The sequence below is a fragment of the Triticum dicoccoides genome, chromosome 6A (genome assembly GCF_002162155.2).
Source record: "Triticum dicoccoides isolate Atlit2015 ecotype Zavitan chromosome 6A, WEW_v2.0, whole genome shotgun sequence".
NCBI classification, from domain to species: domain Eukaryota; kingdom Viridiplantae; phylum Streptophyta; class Magnoliopsida; order Poales; family Poaceae; genus Triticum; species Triticum dicoccoides.
Genome location: NC_041390.1, coordinates 140,993,346 through 141,012,873, shown reverse-complemented (window position 1 = coordinate 141,012,873; position 19,528 = coordinate 140,993,346). Strand labels below are relative to the sequence as shown.

Below are 19,528 nucleotides of genomic sequence, written 5' to 3'. Positions count from 1 at the left end.
CTGCTGCCATGATGCGCGGTTCAAACATGGGTATCCTGCCTTATTGGCTTATCATATTATTGATCACTTGGGGGCTTGGTCGTATCCGAACCATAGCTACACCTCTTGATCGGCGCAATGCCATAATATCACTGGGGCCTTGGTCGTGTCCGAACCAACGAACACCCTTTGATAGGCGATAGCCACCAGATCATTTGGGGACTGGGTCAAGTCTGAACCAGTAATGCCTCTTGGTCGGCCTAAGGCCACAAAATCACTTGAGAGCATGGCCGGGCCCGAGCCATTGCTACGCCTCTTGATTTGGCATATATGCCACGAGTCATTTGGGGACCTGGCTGACTTGAATCATTGTCACTCCTATTGGAGGCCTTGATCCTGTCCGACCATGGTAATGCCATCTGAACAGCTCAGTATAGCACATTTTTGCAAATGGTTTTTATCATTACTTTTGCTTCCATGTTGTTTTCATGGTTTGTTTGTTCTTTGCTTTTGTCGGATTTCTTTTATGTCAACAAGCATATTTTTTCCGGTTCAACTATCAATTACAAATTGACGGAACACGGTCAAGTCCTAATCCGGAGGCCATCTGCCCGGTTGATTTTCTGTTGCCATCCTATTATGGAGTAAACCGGTGTTTATCCACCCGGCTTGACTTTTAATTACAAGTTGTCAATACAGGATCAAGTTATAATCCGGAGACTATCAGCCCGGTCCGGTTTGACTACGAGTCGCCAGTATTGTATATGGTTAAACCGGTGTTTATCACAACCCGGTACGGTTCATCATCAACCGGCACAGTATGAAAGGAGTTATCATTACTCAAGATTGGGGTTATCACTCTCACTACAAAAAATTGGTAAACCAATGATGTGATTCAATATCACAGGTATGATATATTTCATTGATTATTCTTAAGTGCAGCATTGGTTATAAACCTGGGTTATATGTTGGGCATTATGACCCGTCCGGCGGTAAACCGCCAGGACACTTTAAACTTGTTGTATGCAGAAACAGGTGGAATAAAGCATGATTATAAATTATCCGGTGTTTATTAAACCGGCCTGGCTTTGGACTATACGTCGCCAGTATATATTTGGATTGCGCCATTGGAGTCATGCGCTTATAAATGATTGGGTTATATTATTCAAATAGCCAAATTTGGCTGAATTTTCATTATGATATTGGATGAATAAGGTTTCTTACCGGATTATATTATCTTGGATAGCCAACATGGTTGGATTTTCATTATGGTTATTAATATTATGATTGAGGTTTTCAAAGTTGCTTTAGCGCAATGGATATTATGTTATCGATGGATATATTCTACAATTGAAGGAATAGTCCCGAGTTGCTGCAGGCTTACAACCCGGCACTTGGGGGCTACATTATTGAAGTTGAGATTACATCAAATATGCAAGTCTCATGTCGCTGCAAGCATGCACCATGACACTTGGGGGCTAATGCAAAGTCATTCTTTGTTCATCTTATTGAAGACCCGACTCATCACATTATAATGAGCCGGCCTTGGGGGGCTACCAATTGCTCCTGTTAAACAGTTCAAGGTACAAAGCTTTTTATTCATTATATTGAAGGGTCCACTGCTCAGTTGGTAAAGTAAAAGGCTCTTAACCTTGTGGACGTGAATTCAGGCCCCATGATGGGGGTTACATCATATGATGTTATTTTCATTGAAGTATCTATCAAAGTCCATGCTCATTATTGCATAATGACCCGGCCCTTGGGGGCTACACTGGTTGAAGTTTTTATGAGCATCAGGAAATTACAAGTCCCAGGTTGCTGCAAGCATAACAACCCGGCACTTGGGGGCTACATAATATGGAATGTTCAGTTTTACTAAGTGACTGGGATGAACAACATGGATTTCTTCAAAGTGGCAGTAATTATATGAAAACAAGTCTCAAATCATCACTTTGTTCTATTCAAGACTTGGGGGCTACAGGTAATATGGATATAAGGGAGAAAAAATCTTCAAATGCTCAGTTTTGAGCGAAAATTATGACCTGGAGTTGGTGACAATTATGACTTGGTGCCATCCATATTTACAATCCGGCAATTTTGGTAATATTAATCCGGCAAATTTTACATCTTCAAACCGGCTGAATATCAGATGAGTATGTCAAGACCAATATTTCTTAAAACCGGCGCCTTGGAAGCCGATTCAAGTGGATTATTCTTCACATTATTTTTTCTATAAGAAGCCAACATAAGCAATTTGAGTATGAAGCTGGTTATTAACCCGGATTTTCTAGAAGGAGGTGACAAGGATTTAAGGATGATCAAGTGCCGGTTTACAAGAGTATTTAAACCGGAGCACAACCCGACGAAATTTGTTCTTGTGTTTATGTTGCAGATCAGTTTAACATGGATGAATCCAAATTAAACTGGGGGCTAATGTCGGGGATATACCCCGCGGTGTAAACCGGCCGGAAGGATAATCCGGCCGGACTTGGCGATTCACCGGCGGCCTGCACAGACCAGACGGTTTACAGTTCATTGGTAATCCGGCAGGCGGGCCAGAGGAGCAACAAGACCCGGCGGCCTGTTTGGCGGTTCATGAAGGCCGGTTCAACCATTGTGGGTCGGTTCAAGAGGAAAGGAATATTCGCCTTACAAGGAAGACCCGGACTTGTATCCGGTTTGTATTAGAGATAGACTAGTCCTAATCCTAATAGGACTCCACATGTAACTCACCCCTTCAACATATATAAGGAGGGGCAGGGCTCCCCAAAGGGGGACAGACAACAATCAATAATCTCTAGGGCTAGATTCAAAGAGGAGAGCCGGTTTACGGCAACTCCCTCATGATGATAATGAGACCTAGCCTCAAACAGCATGTAGGGTTTTTACCGGATGATGTTTCCCGGGGCCCGAAGCTGTCTAAATCCCTGTCTTGTGTTGCGTCTCTCGATTCCGCTCAACCCCTCTCAAGCTACCACATAGATGCGTTGGCCTCGCGACTAAGTCCTTGCACTAGGACATCTGCCGTGACGATTCCACGACACCTAGCGTCACCGAACCTTAAGTGTGTAGACCCTACGGGTTCGGGAGACATGCAGACATGACCGAGATGACTCTCCGGTCAATAACCAACAGCGGAATCTGGATACCCATGTTGGCTCCCACATGTTCCACGATGATCTCATCGGATGAACCACGATGTCAAGGACTTAATCAATCCCGTATACAATTCCCTTTGTCTAGCGGTACGATACTTGCCCGAGATTCGATCGTCGGTATCCCGATACCTTGTTCAATCTCGTTACCGGCAAGTCTCTTTACTCGTTTCGTAACACATCATCCCGTGATCAACTCCTTGATCACATTGTGCACATTATGATGATGTTCTACCGAGTGGGCCCAGAGATACCTCTTCGTTTACACGGAGTGACAAATCCCAGTCTCGATTCGTGCCAACCCAACAGACACTTTCGGAGATACCTGTAGTGTACCTTTATAGCCACCCAGTTACGTTGTGACGTTTGGCACACCCAAAGCACTCCTACGATATCCGGGAGTTGCACAATCTCATGGTCTAAGGAAATGATACTTGACATTCGAAAAGCTTTAGCATACGAACTACATGATCTTGTGCTAGGCTTAGGATTGGGTCTTTGTCCATCACATCATTCTCCTAATGATGTGATCCCGTTATCAATGACATCCAATGTCCATGGTCAGGAAACCGTAACCATCTATTGATCAACGAGCTAGTCAACTAGAGGCTTACTAGGGACATGGTGTTGTCTATGTATCCACACATGTATCTGAGTTTCCTATCAATACAATTCTAGCATGGATAATAAACGATTATCATGAACAAGGAAATATAATAATAACTAATTTATTATTGCCTCTAGGGCATATTTTCAACAACAACCACGCCATGTCATAGCCGCCCAGGCACGCATTTAGGTAGAGTTCGTGGTTCATTGTTGGCGGTGGGAGAGAAGCTACGGCCACCAGTGCCGACTGTCGACCCCAACAATTTTCGACATGCGCTACATTGCCGCAGGGCGCCCACCCCACCAACACCAACCTTGCTTCGCTTCATCGACTTGCTCTTTCCGGCCGCGTCTCCACCACACCCGCAAGGTGTTTGACGCGTTGCTCACAAGGTATCATGGATAGCGGGGATGAGTTTTTCTTTCACAACTTCATTTGGTCATCGAATGATTCGTCCTCGGATGATGAAGAGATTGTGGCGGCTGCATTGGTTGTCCACAACCACATTAATAGGAAGTGATCTCCGTTTAGGGGATTAATCACAGCCATGTTCTTACCTTGAACCGCAATAGGGAGAGAGGCCGCACCTTCTCTATGTCGGTTACTTTGAGAATAGCGCACTCTTCAAATCACTCAAAAATCGTCGCCGCTTCCGTATGGCGAGACATGTGTTCAATCGTATTCAGGAGGGAGTGGTAGCATATGACCCATACTTTGAGTGAAAAGAGGATGCCCTTGGCAAGTTTGGCTTCTCTTCTTACCAGAAATGCACTGCGGCTATCTGCATGCTCGCATATAGAATTCCTGGTGATCCTGCGGATGAGTATATTCGTATGGGTGAGTCCACATGTCTCCTCTCAATGTATAGTTTCTACAAGGTTGTACTGGCAGTGTTCAGCCCTGAGTACCTGAGAGAGCCAATTGTCGCTGATACAGAGGGGTTGTTAGCTATCAATGCCCAGAAGAGTTTTCCGGGCATGCTTGGAAGTATTGATTGTATGCACTATGGAAGAACTGTCCATTTGCTTGGTATGGGCAGTACAAGGGGCATGTGAAAGGTGTTACTGTCATACTTGAAGTGGCGGCTTCACAAGATCTGTGGATATGCATTCTTTCTTCGGCATGGTTGGTTCTCACAATGATATTAGTGTTCTTCAACGTTCTCCCGTGTTTGCAAGGCTTGAAGAAGGCCACTGCCTAGCGGTCAACTTTGAGATCAATGGCCACCAGTACAACAAGGGATATTACCTTGCTGATGGCATCTATCCACAGTGGTTGACTCTTGTGAAGACCATACCCAAACCGCAAGGAGAGAAGAGACAGAGGTTTGTCCAAATGCAGGAGAGTGCTAGAATGATATGGAGCATGCTTTCGGTGTGCTTCAGTCTCGATGGGGTATCGTTCGAAACCCTGCATTGACATGGAGCACTCAAAAGCTTTGAAAGGTAATGACTGCTTGTGTGATCATGGAGGATAAGTGTGATGATAACATCTACGGCCAATGATTTGATTTTCAGGGTGAAAATGTTGAGTCTGAGCAGCCACTTCCTGCAGGCTGCAACCTTCGAACTGTTTGTCCATTTTCATCGTGAATTGCGTGATTGGCATATTCATATCCAACTCCAGGATGACTTTGTTGAGCACATATGGACTCACATTGGCAACCAGTAGATCTATCATTTGCTTTTCATGCGAACGAATTTCAATCGGGTTGTAAAGACTATTTCATATTATTTTTAATTTTCATTGGGTTGTAAGACTATTTCGGATGCGAAATTATTTGCTACGCTTGATTTGAACTATTTACTATGCTTCATTTTAGTATGCTTATGTTGGACGACGAGATGCGGTCAAAATGTGGCCTTGCGTTAGGCGCACGATCGTCGCATCTAAAAATGAGAACGAATATGGCCCCATTGTCATCTCGAACGGATAAAAAGCGGATGAAATAAACGTCCATCTAGGGTTATGTGTTTGATGTTGTGTGTTGGAGTTAGCCTAAATTGAACAGCCTTGGCCAGACACGCTCAACTCGGCCGATACGATCACATGACGCGCCCGCGCATGCTCGGTCGGCTCGCGCGCGCTGCACCCTCTCTGTCCGTCCCCATCCGCACTGGGATATGACGGCAGCAGGTTCGTCATTCCGCGCCACCGCCAAATGACTAGTCTGCCCTCGGCCCGCTTCCCTGGGCGGCAGGTCAAGACTCATCAAGCTCACACGTCCACGTCGCCAACCGGTAATCTCTCTCGGGCGTCAACGCGGGCCGACCCGGTTATGCGATGCGATGCCATCCTCCCTTGCGCGCGCTGCGGCGCCGGAGCTCGTCGTCGGCACGCGACCGCGACGTCTCTCCGTAGAGCACGCGCCAAAGTTAATCTCCTACTAGCAGTATCTACCACTACTTCCAGAAAGTTCGCAAGCTAATCAATCAGGACCACTCCGTGCGGTAAAACTATACGTACGTATGTATTTGGTCCACCTTTTGAGCTCAGCTGGGAGTGTGAAGGAAGAGCCAGCGGTATATTCGCGGACGCGGCGAACGATCGTGAAAGGCGGAGGGGCTTTTCTGACATTTCGGGGGCATGCATTAAGCCGGAAAGGTAGGCGAGCTGGATGGACGTCGACGGCCAGCGGTCACAGGTTAATGATGAGGACGAAAGGCGGTGAATTATTATAGGCACTAATAATCAGCTGGTTGGCCGTGGACCGGGACAGCGTCAAACCGCCCCAGCCTGCATAAAGCTCATCTTTGTCGCTTCCACCTTTGAGACATTGGCCATGTGAAGCCTCTTGCGTGATATCTATGCGGATTTCACAGTTTTTTTCCACATCAAGTTTGGGCTGCTTGCTTAATAATTCCACAGCTGTCTGGGAACATCGTCAACCAGGCACATGATGGTGGTAGTGCTATGGATCTTTTAGCAAGATCTTGCAAAGCTCATGGAGCGCTGCAACTTGCAAGAGCAACTTCTAGGCTATCTTACCTGTCCCATAAGCGATGGTGCTTATATATAAACCTAAGACGATAGGCGGAGAATTAATTAGCACTAACCGACCTGATAGACCAGTGTCATTATGCTCTGATCGGCGATCGCCGCTTTGATCCTCGTTTAAGTCCAAGCCCTTGATGACATAAAAATGATCGGCATCGAAGCAGTTGTCGCGTCTTCTTTGCCTTGCCGCCACCCTCGTGCGCGGGGCCCACCGTTCACGTGGGCCAGAATCGACATGCGGGCCCCCACCACCTCCCCCCAAATCCACGAGATCAACATTTTCTGCGGCTTTCGCTTGGCCCAGAGCCCTCCACGTCCGCCCCCTCGCGCCACGTCACCGTCCCTGTCCCCGCGCCCCCACCTACCAATATCTCGGGCTGGGATTCCCTCCCGCGAGTCCGCGAAGCGACGCCAGATTTGCCTCGCCGTCCCCCGCTATAAAGCCACGGACGGCCTCGGCTTCCACTAACTTTTGCTTCGCCGTGGAAGGGATCGTCGTAGCTGGCTTAGCTTGCTGCTTTGCTTCCAAGTGTTGCTGCTGGTGGTGCTGTGGTAGTGTGGTGTGAGGTGTAATGGAGCTGCAGGGGCTGGGGAGGTACTGGGGCGTGGGCGGCAGGAGGTGCGGGTCGTGCCGGGGGTCGCCGGCGGCGGTGCACTGCCGGACGTGCGATGGGGGCAGTGGGGACGGGGCGTACCTGTGCGCGGGCTGTGGCGAGGGGCACGCGCGGGCGGGGCACGAGAGGGTGTGGGTCTGCGAGGTGTGCGAGCTCGCGCCGGCCGCGGTCACCTGCAAGGCCGACGCCGCCGCGCTCTGCGCCGCCTGCGACGCCGACATCCACCACGCCAACCCGCTCGCGCGCCGCCACGAGCGCGTCCCCGTGCAGCCCATCGGGTCCTCGTCACCCGAGGGGCAGGAGCAGGAGCAGGATGCGTTCGTGATGTCGTTCGGCGGCTCGGTCGACGGGGAGAAGCAGCAGAACCCCGTGGTGAACCTGAACGACGCTCTGGAGGCCGGCGCCGGCGGGAAGGAGAACGTGAAGCTGGACTTCCTGTTCGCGGACATGATGGACCCTTTCTTCGGCTCCGAGCTCCCGCGCTTCCCGCACGCCGACAGCGTTGTCCCCAGCGGCGGCGCGGTGGAGCTGGACTTCGGTGGCGTCGCCGCCCCCGTCGTCGTCTCCAACCCGTCCTACAGCTCCTACACGGCGGCGTCGCTCGGTGGAAGTGTAAGCCCTTGCTCCCCTCTCCTCCAAGAACCTTACCCTCGCGTCATCTGTGCTAGCGCATCTTCCTAATATTTATTGGCCTTCCATTTAGCAGGGCTCGTCGTCGGAGGTCGGCTTGGTGCCGGACGTGATCTGTGGCCGAGGCGGCGGCATCATCGAGCTGGACTTCGCACAGTCCAAGGCCGCGTACCTGCCCTACACCCCCACACCAAGCCACAGTACCGTAAGCGCCTAACTAGATTAGCTAGCTAACTGTTTTGTATCAACGAGCACATGTAATTGATCACTGGTCTTGTGATTAAACACAGGTCTCCTCGGTGGATGTTGGGTCGGTGCCGGAGCGGAGCGACAGCGCCGTCGCGGCGGCGACGCCGGCGACGGGGGAGGGGAGGGAGGCGCGTCTGATGCGGTACCGCGAGAAGCGCAAGAACCGGCGGTTCGAGAAGACCATCCGGTACGCGTCCCGGAAGGCCTACGCCGAGAGCAGGCCGCGCGTCAAGGGCCGCTTCGCCAAGCGCGCCGACGACGCGGACACCGACGCCGTCGCGGCGGCCACGATCACCACGCCGGGGCCATGCGTGCTCGACTTCGGCAGCTACGGCGTCGTGCCCACCTTCTGAGGCGGCGCCTGATTTCGTGTCCATTTCCTCCGGCGAGCGTGCCGGCTGGGTGCCTAATTAAATCCGGCACCGCCATGGCCGGCACGAGCGCGCCGACGTGCATGCGTCGTGTTCCCTCTTGTATAATTGCATGTAATGTTTTTCGAGCTGGCTGATCGCTGGCTGGCGTGTAGTATACTGTAATCAACATGCACGCACGCATGTTTTGCTAGAACTAGAATAATACAGATAGTTCTAGTTGACTAGTCTACTACCCTGTACCCTTTCCCTGGGCTAGCTTGATGCCAAATTAGGCTAGGGCAATGTAACGTGTTTGCTGGAACAGCTTAGTTCTAGTTTTGGATCCACAGGATACTTATCTCCAAAAGTCATCTTCTCCACTTATCTCGCGTTTTACAAACCAAGGTTTAAGTGATACGGACGTCATCTTCAAGATACTAAGAGACTTGTCGCTTCTCTAAGTTGTACCAGTAGCAACGCACGTCTCAAGCATTGGTCAAATGACAAATGAGATCGGCATAAAAATAGAATACAGAAAAAATTCTAAAAGGTAGTACTCCCTTCATTCCACAATGTAGTGCTTCCTCTATCCTCGTGCTTCAACTTTGACCGTAAATTTAACTACCAAGACCGATTGCGGCGGGAGCAAAAATTATATCAGTGAATTCGTATTCGAAAGAAGTTTTTAATTATATATTTTTTCTCCCGCCGCAGTTGGTCTTGTTAGTTAAATTTATGGTCAAAGTTGGACCTCGGGAAGCGCGGGCGCACTATATTTTGGAATGGAGGGAGTATGAGTTAAATAGAAACACATCTTTTTTAAGTGAGACTTTATTGTGGTCATGTTGTTGCATAGAGACAAAAATATATTGGTTAATACATTCTGTGTTTCAATAGGTTGCAATAGAAGAAATCTAATTATGACTGGAAAGCAGCCTTGCATTGTGTTTAGTACGTGAAGAAGCAATCCCACAATTGATATCAATATCATGGTGTAAGGAATTGAGAACTAAAATCTCAGTTGATAATTCATAGATGAGTTTGCTAACCAGGTGTTATCTAAACCTGCAAATGGCCTTGATAATGAACAATGGAATTTCCGGCACTCGATTATGTGCTGCAAATATTCCGACCTCTCGCATCAATGACTGCTAAAATGAAGAACATGTATATTACATAAAAGAAATCAATGACATCGAACCATATTCTAAAATAAATCATAACATCATAAGGTATTCAGGGGCTTCACAACGGCACTGTTTTTAACACATATCAAACATTTTTCAATTACACGATGAACTTTTTTTTTCTAATATCAATGTTTCAAAATACATGTTGAAATTTGTGTGAAATACAAAATGAACATTTTTTATACCACGATGAACATTTTCAGCACACATTAAACATTCTCATAAATGACATCCACGTTTTTCTTACATGTGCAAAACATTTGTTAAGTGTTAGAACTTATTATGTAAATGTCACAATTTCTTTAAAATTAAATTAATAATTATTACACTATATAAATAAATTTCTAAATATGGAACATGTTTTTGTCATGCGTAATTTTTTTCTTAAATACCAAAAACGTTTTTGTTGGATGATGTGATTTTGTTTTAATTATGGAAATAAATTTCTTGCATCTTATATTTTTCTAAAATGATTGAAATATTTTCAAGCGCGATCATTTCTCTAGAAGCCATGAACAATTTTTTGAACCTTATACAACTTTTTCAAAGTTAAACAAGCATTGTATAGAAATTTTTTAAAAATGTCATAAACAACTTTTTTGAAACGTGTGTGCATTTTCTAAAAGCCATGATCATTTTCTGAAAGGTGTGAACATATTTTAGAAATTGCTCAAGCAAATTTTTTATACTGCATGAACATTTTCTACATGTGACATGAACGCATTTTATAATAAATTAATTTATAGAATATACATATTTATGATATTGAAGTATATAAAAATAATAAAATGAAAAATAGAATACAAAAGAATTTTCTAGGGGTACAAAAAGAGATAAGAAACAGAAGAAAACGATGAAACACGGGAAAAGTAAAGAAAATGTGCTTCCAGGATAGGGGCGCTTTGTAACTTGCAGCAATTTCGCGTCTCTGATGAGCCTGGCACGGTAAAGCCTGGCCCAATTATAAGACGATACCAGTGAGTGCAGCCTCCATCTCGTAAGAGAGACATAGGGGGTGTTTTGTAAAGAAATAATATACCAGTGACAACCATAAAATTTGCATCTAATGTTCAGTTTAATGCTAAAAGTTATAAAATATGTCATCGTGGTCACATTACTTGTCTATGTGAGGCCCGCGTCAGCGTCCTCCTAGGGCGATTCAAGCGGCGAGAAACCTAGACGCCGCCGCTGCAAACTCCCTCCTCCCCTCCCTCCGCCGTCGCCGGAAGACACCGCCGGGCTAAGCCCGGGGGCCGACGGCGGTGGCGGGGGATCTCCTCTCTTGCGCGTCTTCGGGGTGAGCGGATCTCAAGGCGTGTGGTGGCGCGACCTGTTAGAATAAATCCGAGGCATACCGTCGACCATCCAAGGATCAGGCAATCACACGAAGCACGACACCGGGATTTGTTAACGAGGTTTACCGATATGGCTACATTTCCGGGGCCTGACTACGGGCGCTTCTCCCCGTGACACCGTCACAATACCGCACCCGGTCGCCCTGGACGCCGGCACATGTCGCCGGCTTCCCATGCGTTCCGGTGCTATTATGTTGGCATAGGTTACATCGTGTGTCTAGCCCCACTATATATGAGAGGCCTAGGATACAAGCGTCCTACTAGAACACGACTCCATATCCTATCTAAACACAATACAACTACAAGTCCAATTATAACCTATCTTATACACTATATTCGACACAACTCTAACAAACTCCACCTTAGCGAATATTCTCCACCACCTTGAATTCGTCAATGCGTCAAACTTTCATGTACATTGGACTTGAGCTTATCCCATGAGTACCGCTGCTACTCCGAAAACTCCATATGACTCCACCTGCAACTTATATTCTATTCTTTTCTTGAGCACAGTCAACACTTGAGCAAAATCAAGTTCCACATTACTCTAGTTTGTGTGCCCAACTCCCAGAGTATCAGTCCAACGTCATCACACACTGATCACTGACCTGCGTGAAAGTGAAAAACTCACATATTGAGTGTCACACATAAGAGTTACCTGAACTCAACATCACCGCTTCTTTCTTGACCGTCTGTCAGAAATTTGAAGGAATTTCACCATTGCTTGTAATCATCTCGAGTCGAATTCACAATTGTCTCACCACATGTATGACCACCAGAGCCCTGATCCGTCTCCATGCCCCGTGCATACCGCACGCCTTGCCGCTATTACCACGTCGAGCCTCCGCTGTTCCGGACGAGTCTCAAGGGTCGCGAACCCACATCACTCAACCCCCACTGCAGAGTACCATCGATCATCACCGACCGCTTCCATCACACCACTGGGCTCCAGTCCGAACTGCATGTCACTCGCTTTTCCCGCTGAATAGGCTTTGACTCTCTGTCGACTTACGCCGTAGCCCCTCAATCCAGCTCCACCTTCAACATGGCTCCATGATGGTTGTACGTGCCACCCCGCGCCCCGTTGACTCCAAGTTCTCATGTGCACCGTCTTGAATCAACCCCACGCCATAGCTTTGTCGAAACTACACAAGCACTCAGGCCCGTGCCACGTGTTTCCACGTCCAGAAGTCAGTCACCATCGGCATCACGCTCCTATCTCGTCGTCACCGATCCCACCACCGTCTTCTGTATCAACCGACTCACGTCGATCTAGTCCAACCCAGCTGAACTTCTCCGGCTGCACGACACACTCAAGGCTCCCAAATCGTCTTCCGCGAATTTTAATTCATCACTTGATAATTCCATCTTAGGTAACATGACTTCCCACAACACTTTCAAGCATCTTTATTGTGCTAACAAATCTTTCATCTGTGTCTGTCATAACCCAAGGTTTTCAGTTCTGAAAACTTCTGCACCTCAAACCTGGTACCTGTTGGCGCCATGATTCTTCGTATAGCTGACCCGTGAAAAATTATCCAAGCTTCTCACGCCATGTCCAAGTACACACCATGTGTACTATTAGTAGCCTAGTTGATCTTCACGTGATTCAACTCCTGGATCCTGACTCAACTCTTGATGCTATTTGCTTTGCCTTGTCCTTGCGCTAGTTTCAATGGATTTCTTCTCCGTCGACTTGATCTGCCTTGTGGCGTACATAAGGACTCGGTCCTTTTTTTTCTTTCCCACAATCTCCGAATAACCTAGTTCATGATACCACTTGTTAGAATAAATTCGAGGCACACCGTCGATCGTCGAAGGATCAAGCAATCACACAAGGCACGACACCGAGATTTGTTAACGAGGTTCACCGATATGGCTACATCCCCAGGGCCTGACTACAGGCGCTCCTCCCCGTGACACCATCACAATACTGCACCCGGTCGCCCTGGTCGCCGGCACATGTCGTCGGCTTCCCCTGCGTTCCGGTATTATGTTGGCATATGTTACATCATGTGTCTAGCCCCGCTATATATGAGAGGCCTAGGATACAAGTGTCCTACTAGGACACGACTCCATATCCTATCTAAACACAATACAACTACAAGTTCAACTGTAACCTACCTTGTACACTATATTCGACACAACTCTAACACGACCGGTCTGGGATCTGCGGCGCGGCGGATGGCGGCAGGCGGCGAGAGGCCGGCCCGTCCTTGGACGGCGACGGCTTGGCGCGGTGGAGGCCAGGGCTGCGGGCGCTGCGGATGGCCCTTTGGGCGGCGGCGGCTGCTGTCAGCAGCGGCCGGCTTGGCTGCGATGGCGTGCATGCTGCCTTCAGATCGGCGACGATGGCGTAGAGGGCCTGGTGGTCTCGTCGGCGGCACCTCTGATCAGATCTGTTCTGACCAGTGCAGCCGGCGGTGGTGGTCATCTCTTCCGTCAGAGGTGGTCGGCCTGAGGCTGGGTGCTCGGATCTCGGGATCCATCATCTGGCACCAGCTGCGAGTCGGGGAGACGTAGTTGCCGGTAAAAACCGAGCCGACGGGGAGCGATGGTGGCGTTCCACGTCGTTACCTTGATGAAGGCATCGTCATGTGACTACCGTCGACCCTCTTGTATTGCTCCCGGGGAAACCCTAGGATATGGTGTTCCAGGCCGGACAGTGATGACACTGCGGTGTCGTTTCTCTCTTGGGAGCGTCGTTTTGTGAAGCAGCGCTGGAAGTCAGAGGCAGGAGGTGGAGCGGCTTCGTCTTGCACAGAGCTTCGGTGGAGATGTCAAGTCATACCTGACCGACAGGTGCTATGCTTGGTCATGCCTGGTCAGCAGGTGCTACGCACCACATATCCTCCAAGGGCTTCAAGCTGTGTCGGCTGGTGGTACGTGGCAGCATGGCGCTGAGGTGTATCAGTGGCGACCGCGACATGTACAACTGTTTGCGCGCAGGGAGGAGGTGGCGTTGACAATAGTTGGACCGAGCAAGGTTGATGCATCAGTACAGTTCTAAAGATGGAGCGGTGACAGTTGGCGGCGGCGGCCTCTGTGAGCACACCGGACCAGTGTGTGCCCCAGACCCGGCAAGTGGCTAGGTTGGGGTCTCAGGTCTTAGATGTTAGGCTTGGCTGCGATGCCTGTTTGGTATTAGGCCGAGGCTATCTACGCCCCTTCATCAACTGAATAGGTGTAGTGACAGTTTTGTTGCTTAGACGGCGGCTTTAGTCTTACTATTGTATGCTTTATAATGTCTTATGAGAATGATTAATAAAGTGACCATATGTATCGCCCACATACAGAGGCCGGGGGTCATTCTCCTTTTCTAAAAAAAATAACTTGTCTATGTGTGTAGATACAATCACTTCCCTGTATCCAGCCGTACCACGTGCTAACGTGGCGTGTGAGCAAGAATACAACCCACATGTCAGTGGCTGTGAATGGTGAGGCGTTTGGTGAGCCTGACATGGTGGAGCCTGGCTATTTGCCCCGCGAATTCTGTAGCCACAGGACCATAGCACGAAAGTTATTTCTCGCTTCGTGCGAGGCATCTGTACGTCTCACCCGAAGGATCTTTTGAACACGTATAACTAGGCTGGCCGACATCTTCTTTTCGCGGTCTCTCGTTAGCTCGGGTAAATAGTTTTCTTCTTCTTCTTTGTTGGCTGCTGAATGAATTTGTCTTGTTTTCTTTGGGTTTTTCATGTTCATTTACTTTACAGTTTTTACTTGTTTTTATTTTCTTTCTTTTCCTAAGTATTTTACTTGTTTTTATTTTCTTTCCTTTTCTAGGTATTTTACTTGTTTTTATTTTCTTCATGATTTTCTTTGTTTTTATATCTTGTCTACTTTTACAAGTTTTACTGTCTTTTGCTTTATAGTTTTTATCGGTTCTGTTTGCATTTTTTGGCTTTCATTGCATTTCATTGTTTTTGCATAGGTATCTTTGGTCTTTATTTTTACTTGTCTTTTCCTTTGATTTTCTATGCTTCTTCACGGATTTCTTTCATCTATTTGTCTCCAGCTTTCATCGCTTTTATTTTTCCCTTTTCTTTGTTTCTTCATGGTTTTTTTGGGTTCTCTGTTTTCTTCATCTCTTTGTTTATTTTCTTTTGTTTTTCGTTTCCCATTTTTTTACGGCTTTCTTTAGTTTCTAAGCTTTCCTATTTTTTTCATCTATTGAACAAATTTTATTTTGTATACATAATGTACATTTTTAGTGTACACGTGCTTTTTTTATATATGCCAGGAACAATTTTTATGGACATTAACTATTTTAAAAATACTTGATTAACATTTTTCATGTATATGTTTTGATGTTATCCTTATTTATACACATCTTACATTTTTATACATATACAATACTTTTCATATGCATCTAACATTTTTAAATAGAATTTTGAAATCAATGATTAGCATTTCCTAAATATATAATTAATATTTTATTAAGTACATGATTTAGCACTTTTAAATTCAATGATTTTTTGAAAACATGTTTTGATGACTAAATTTTTTCATACATATTGTACATGTTTTATGTAAATCTGAAACAGTTATTTGATATACGTCTGACATTTTTAAAATACATGATTAAGTTTTTTAAACACATGTTCTTGAAAAACATATTCAAATACGTGTTAAAAAATTTCAAATACATACCAGTTTTTAAATACTATAAACTTTACTCTAAAGTTGTGCCATCATAATTTAATTCCACAAAAAAAATTTCTTAAAACAAAAGTAATTCTTTGGGAAATATATGTATTTTAGTATTATTTGAAGATATAACAAAAATAAGAAGAATTAGAGTTATAGACGCGTCTATGACCATGGCGTACATTTGGCAAACAGAAAACATTAGTTCATGAACTGAAAACTAATGGAACAAACAACATTAGTGGGCCGTGCTATGACCACACCGTTTCAAGCGAGCTATAAACGTGCCCGAACCATTGCGTGCATCTGGTGAAATCCTATGTCAAGTTTATGGCACCGAATTCTTCATTAACCCGAATATTTCCTTATCCAGGAATCTTTCTAAATTCTATTTTTTTTACAAGTTGTGAACATTTGTTTCTTTTAGAAACACTTTTCTGTAAATTCATGAACATATTTTGAATTCACCAACATTTTCCAAATTTGTGAACATTTCCTGTTCACCATGTGTTTTCCAAATTCGTGAACAGCTTTTGAATTCCTGAACATTATTTCAATTTCACAAACATTATTTCAAGTTCATGATCATTTAAAAAAATTCATGGACAATATATTGTATTCACTCATTTCTCAAATTTGCATTCTGTTTGCAAATTTGCGGGAATTTTTATGATTTTTAATATTATAAATATGCAAACACTTTTTCTTATATACGAACATTTTTCAAATTTATAAACTTGTCATCATAAAGCGAAATATTTTTTCAAATTAATTTTTGTAACCCACGAACAATATTAAACATCATGTATTTTCCATATCCATATGATCGAGTCCTTAGGTTTCCGAATAGTGTAATTGAATTATAAGTGTGATTCTTTCCCGAATTCCCAGTTTTTTAAAGTTCATCATTTTTTTAAATTTAGTAACATTTTTAATTCACGAACAATTTAAAAATCTTTGATCATTTTTATAAATTCATGAATATATTTATAAGATTCTTGAGATTTCTTTGGAAATGGCAAACTATTCTGAAATCCTGATTTTTTTCTAAAATTTGAAAAGTACTTTTAATATAAAAACTGTCTGAAATAAAATGATATCCGACTGAACAAACAACCGAAAAGAAAAATCGTCAGCAGGTAGCAGTAGTGCATATGGGCCTCAACCGAATGAATCCCACAGAAAAGGTGCACTCGCAAGAAAGGTCGAGTTCTCACCATAAGACTGACTAGACAGAATATAGAGAACATGGCAGGAACCATGACTTATAATGTTCATATACAAATTACAGAGTTAATATTTACAATTATTGCTTCCTCTTCATGGTGCCTATGTGCCAATTTGGAGGTGCACGTGTGACACAGTGATCCGAGCACAAGTTCAAAAACCGTGGATAACATTGCACTTTGAGGTCCTATTTGATTCGTTGGATTCTCAAAATGTAGGAATACAAAAGCATACGAATAGAGTGAGCTCTCTTTTTCCCCACAGAATTACATAACTACAATAATTTGGATGGAGGAGTGTTTATAGCACAGAAAAACAAAGAAATTTTATTAAAATGTTTGAGTGGGCGGACAATCTATAATACCTAAATAGTTCATCCCCAGTAACCTATTTCTCTTGACATGCAAGATGTCCATATCAGCAAATCTTCCACCTCAGCAAATCAGCCATGTGTAAAAAAAATCAACAATTTGTTGGATATTTTTCCGTAGTACATGGTCACCCCCAAAGCAAGCCAACGTTTCCTATTCACGACACATCCTAATTGGAGCAAAATAAAAGAGCCCCAGGCACGCACGTATCATCTTCTCTGGCGATTCCTTTGATCTTCCCTGGCGATTCGTTTGTTCTTCCCTCCCACCTTATATTTCTCTCCCGTGGCCCATCGGCATCCACACCCCAAGCCATCTTTTGGCCTTCTACGAATCCGTGCAACAATCTCATCTCTTGGCTGCCTACAACGACACTACTGCCGAATTCAAAGGCGAGGAGCTGCGATGATCCGAACAAATGTTGGATTCAGTGGTGAGAAGCTGCGCCAGCCTCTCCTGCGGCAGAGCTCCGCCATACCGTCCCTTTCCCATCTTCCACTCCATGCGACACCTTCAACTCTCTCCACCACCGCGGATTCGACGACGAACAGGTACGACTGCCCCTGCCACAACCTGATTTGATGACGAGGAGTCTCGCCAACCCCTTCAGCAATCAATCTCTTCCGCCCTCACTCCCTTCACCATCTTCAATTGTTACCTTGATGCAGCCCGAAGAAAAGGCGAGTAAAATACATCAGGTTTTGGTTTTCTACAGCGGCACTGCAAGATTTCATCCTGAATTTGTGGATTGTTGTGGAATCATGAGCTTCTGCATATGATAAGGTGAGTTATCATGTTAGTGGTTTTTCGGAAGAAGTTGGCTTAATTCTCTGTTCATTACAATGATGACCTATAGAACAGATAACTGGATTAGCATGATTTTGATGTGTTATCCCTTAAATGTTATTTCGGAGGATATACACAGGGAAGCGACAATGATGGTACAAAAGATCCCAGATTAACATAGAGGAAGTACCAAGAATCGAGTAGTTAATTCTGTATACTTTATATTGTTATGGCAAGAAGCCCGCGACTAAATAATCTATATACACATCATGTCGTATAGTTTGATTCGGTATGATGTGCACACTTACAGTTCATAATAAGAGGCCAGAAAGGTGTTTATTCTTGGTTAGTAAACTTACCTTTGTTTTTTATAAATGTATTTCTGTACTTCATTGTTCTCTCTTACATTAATGAGAAACAAGCTATTACCGTTGGTTTTTAGCTATGATGTGCCATCCGGCGTGGCACCATCTATAAGTTGCCTCTTACTTTTGTCAATCTATTTTCACTAAAGATCTTGATGCATACACACTACACACTAAACTCTCTCGCTTCTTTCCTGAAAGGTACTGAAGTTACCGTCTTCTTTCGTGAATGGTGCACTGAAGTCGTTATCTTCTGTCATGCTTCTGTTGGATAGATCATAAGAATTGCATGCTAGGTGGAACATGTTTTTAATTCAAGAAATTTGGAAGAGATGTGCTACTTGGCCCTGTCTAACTCATAACTTTTTTTTTTCTATTTTTCCTTTTCTTACAGAAGTCTACTTCCTGCACACGCAACAATGTAAGGTATATGCAAATGTATGTTTACCGCTAATCATAATAGCTCGCTTCCTTTCTTTGCTGTAATTTTATTACAATTCCTCTATATATACTTGCCTTTGTGCAAGTATTCCATGTAGATTCACATAAATATCATGTACTATTGATGCATAAATAGATTATTCTGGAGTTTCATCTTTAGTATGGTCCACTGCAGATCAATGAAACTGAGAATAGTATTCCTAAAATTATGATCATTTTGGTCTCTTGAAAAAAGGATTTAACTTTACTGAACATTCCAGTGTTACTTTGCTTATTTTATTTTCTTAGTCACACTAGGAGAAGTCCATGGTGTCACAAGTTTACTCAAATTTAATAAAGATACGGTGTAACGGCTATCTAGGTACACCCAAGATCCCCAAAATAACCGATCAATGTCTGCAAAAAATACTATTCATGGCATGTAACATTGCGCATCATGTATCATTCTAAAGTATTGTTGTCAAAGCAGAATCGTATATTCATAATTTTGCTTAACCTTTTTTGAGTTATTTTACCGAGTAAAACAATAATTTGGGGCAACATTTCCCGCAGCAAC

The 19,528-nt window shown here is 44.8% G+C and overlaps 1 protein-coding gene across 1 annotated transcript; it reads left to right on the top strand.

Annotated features, from left to right (window-relative positions):
* The first annotated feature begins 7,168 nt into the window (after positions 1-7,168).
* On the top strand, positions 7,169-8,967 carry LOC119316302 (zinc finger protein CONSTANS-LIKE 5-like). Its single transcript, XM_037590598.1, has 3 exons — positions 7,169-7,967; positions 8,062-8,190; positions 8,276-8,967. Exons 1-3 carry the CDS (start codon positions 7,314-7,316, stop codon positions 8,585-8,587), a joined length of 1,095 nt encoding a protein of 364 aa, XP_037446495.1. The 5' UTR covers positions 7,169-7,313; the 3' UTR covers positions 8,588-8,967.
* The last annotated feature ends 10,561 nt before the right edge of the window (positions 8,968-19,528 follow it).

Bases quoted from the DNA above. Each gene is read 5' to 3' on its own strand.
- LOC119316302 (XM_037590598.1), top strand. From the start codon at position 7,314: ATGGAGCTGCAGGGGCTGGGGAGGTACTGGGGCGTGGGCGGCAGGAGG. The intron at 7,968-8,061 runs GTAAGCCCTTGC...TCCATTTAGCAG, and splicing joins CGGCGTCGCTCGGTGGAAGT to GGCTCGTCGTCGGAGGTCGG. The intron at 8,191-8,275 runs GTAAGCGCCTAA...GATTAAACACAG, and splicing joins CCACACCAAGCCACAGTACC to GTCTCCTCGGTGGATGTTGG.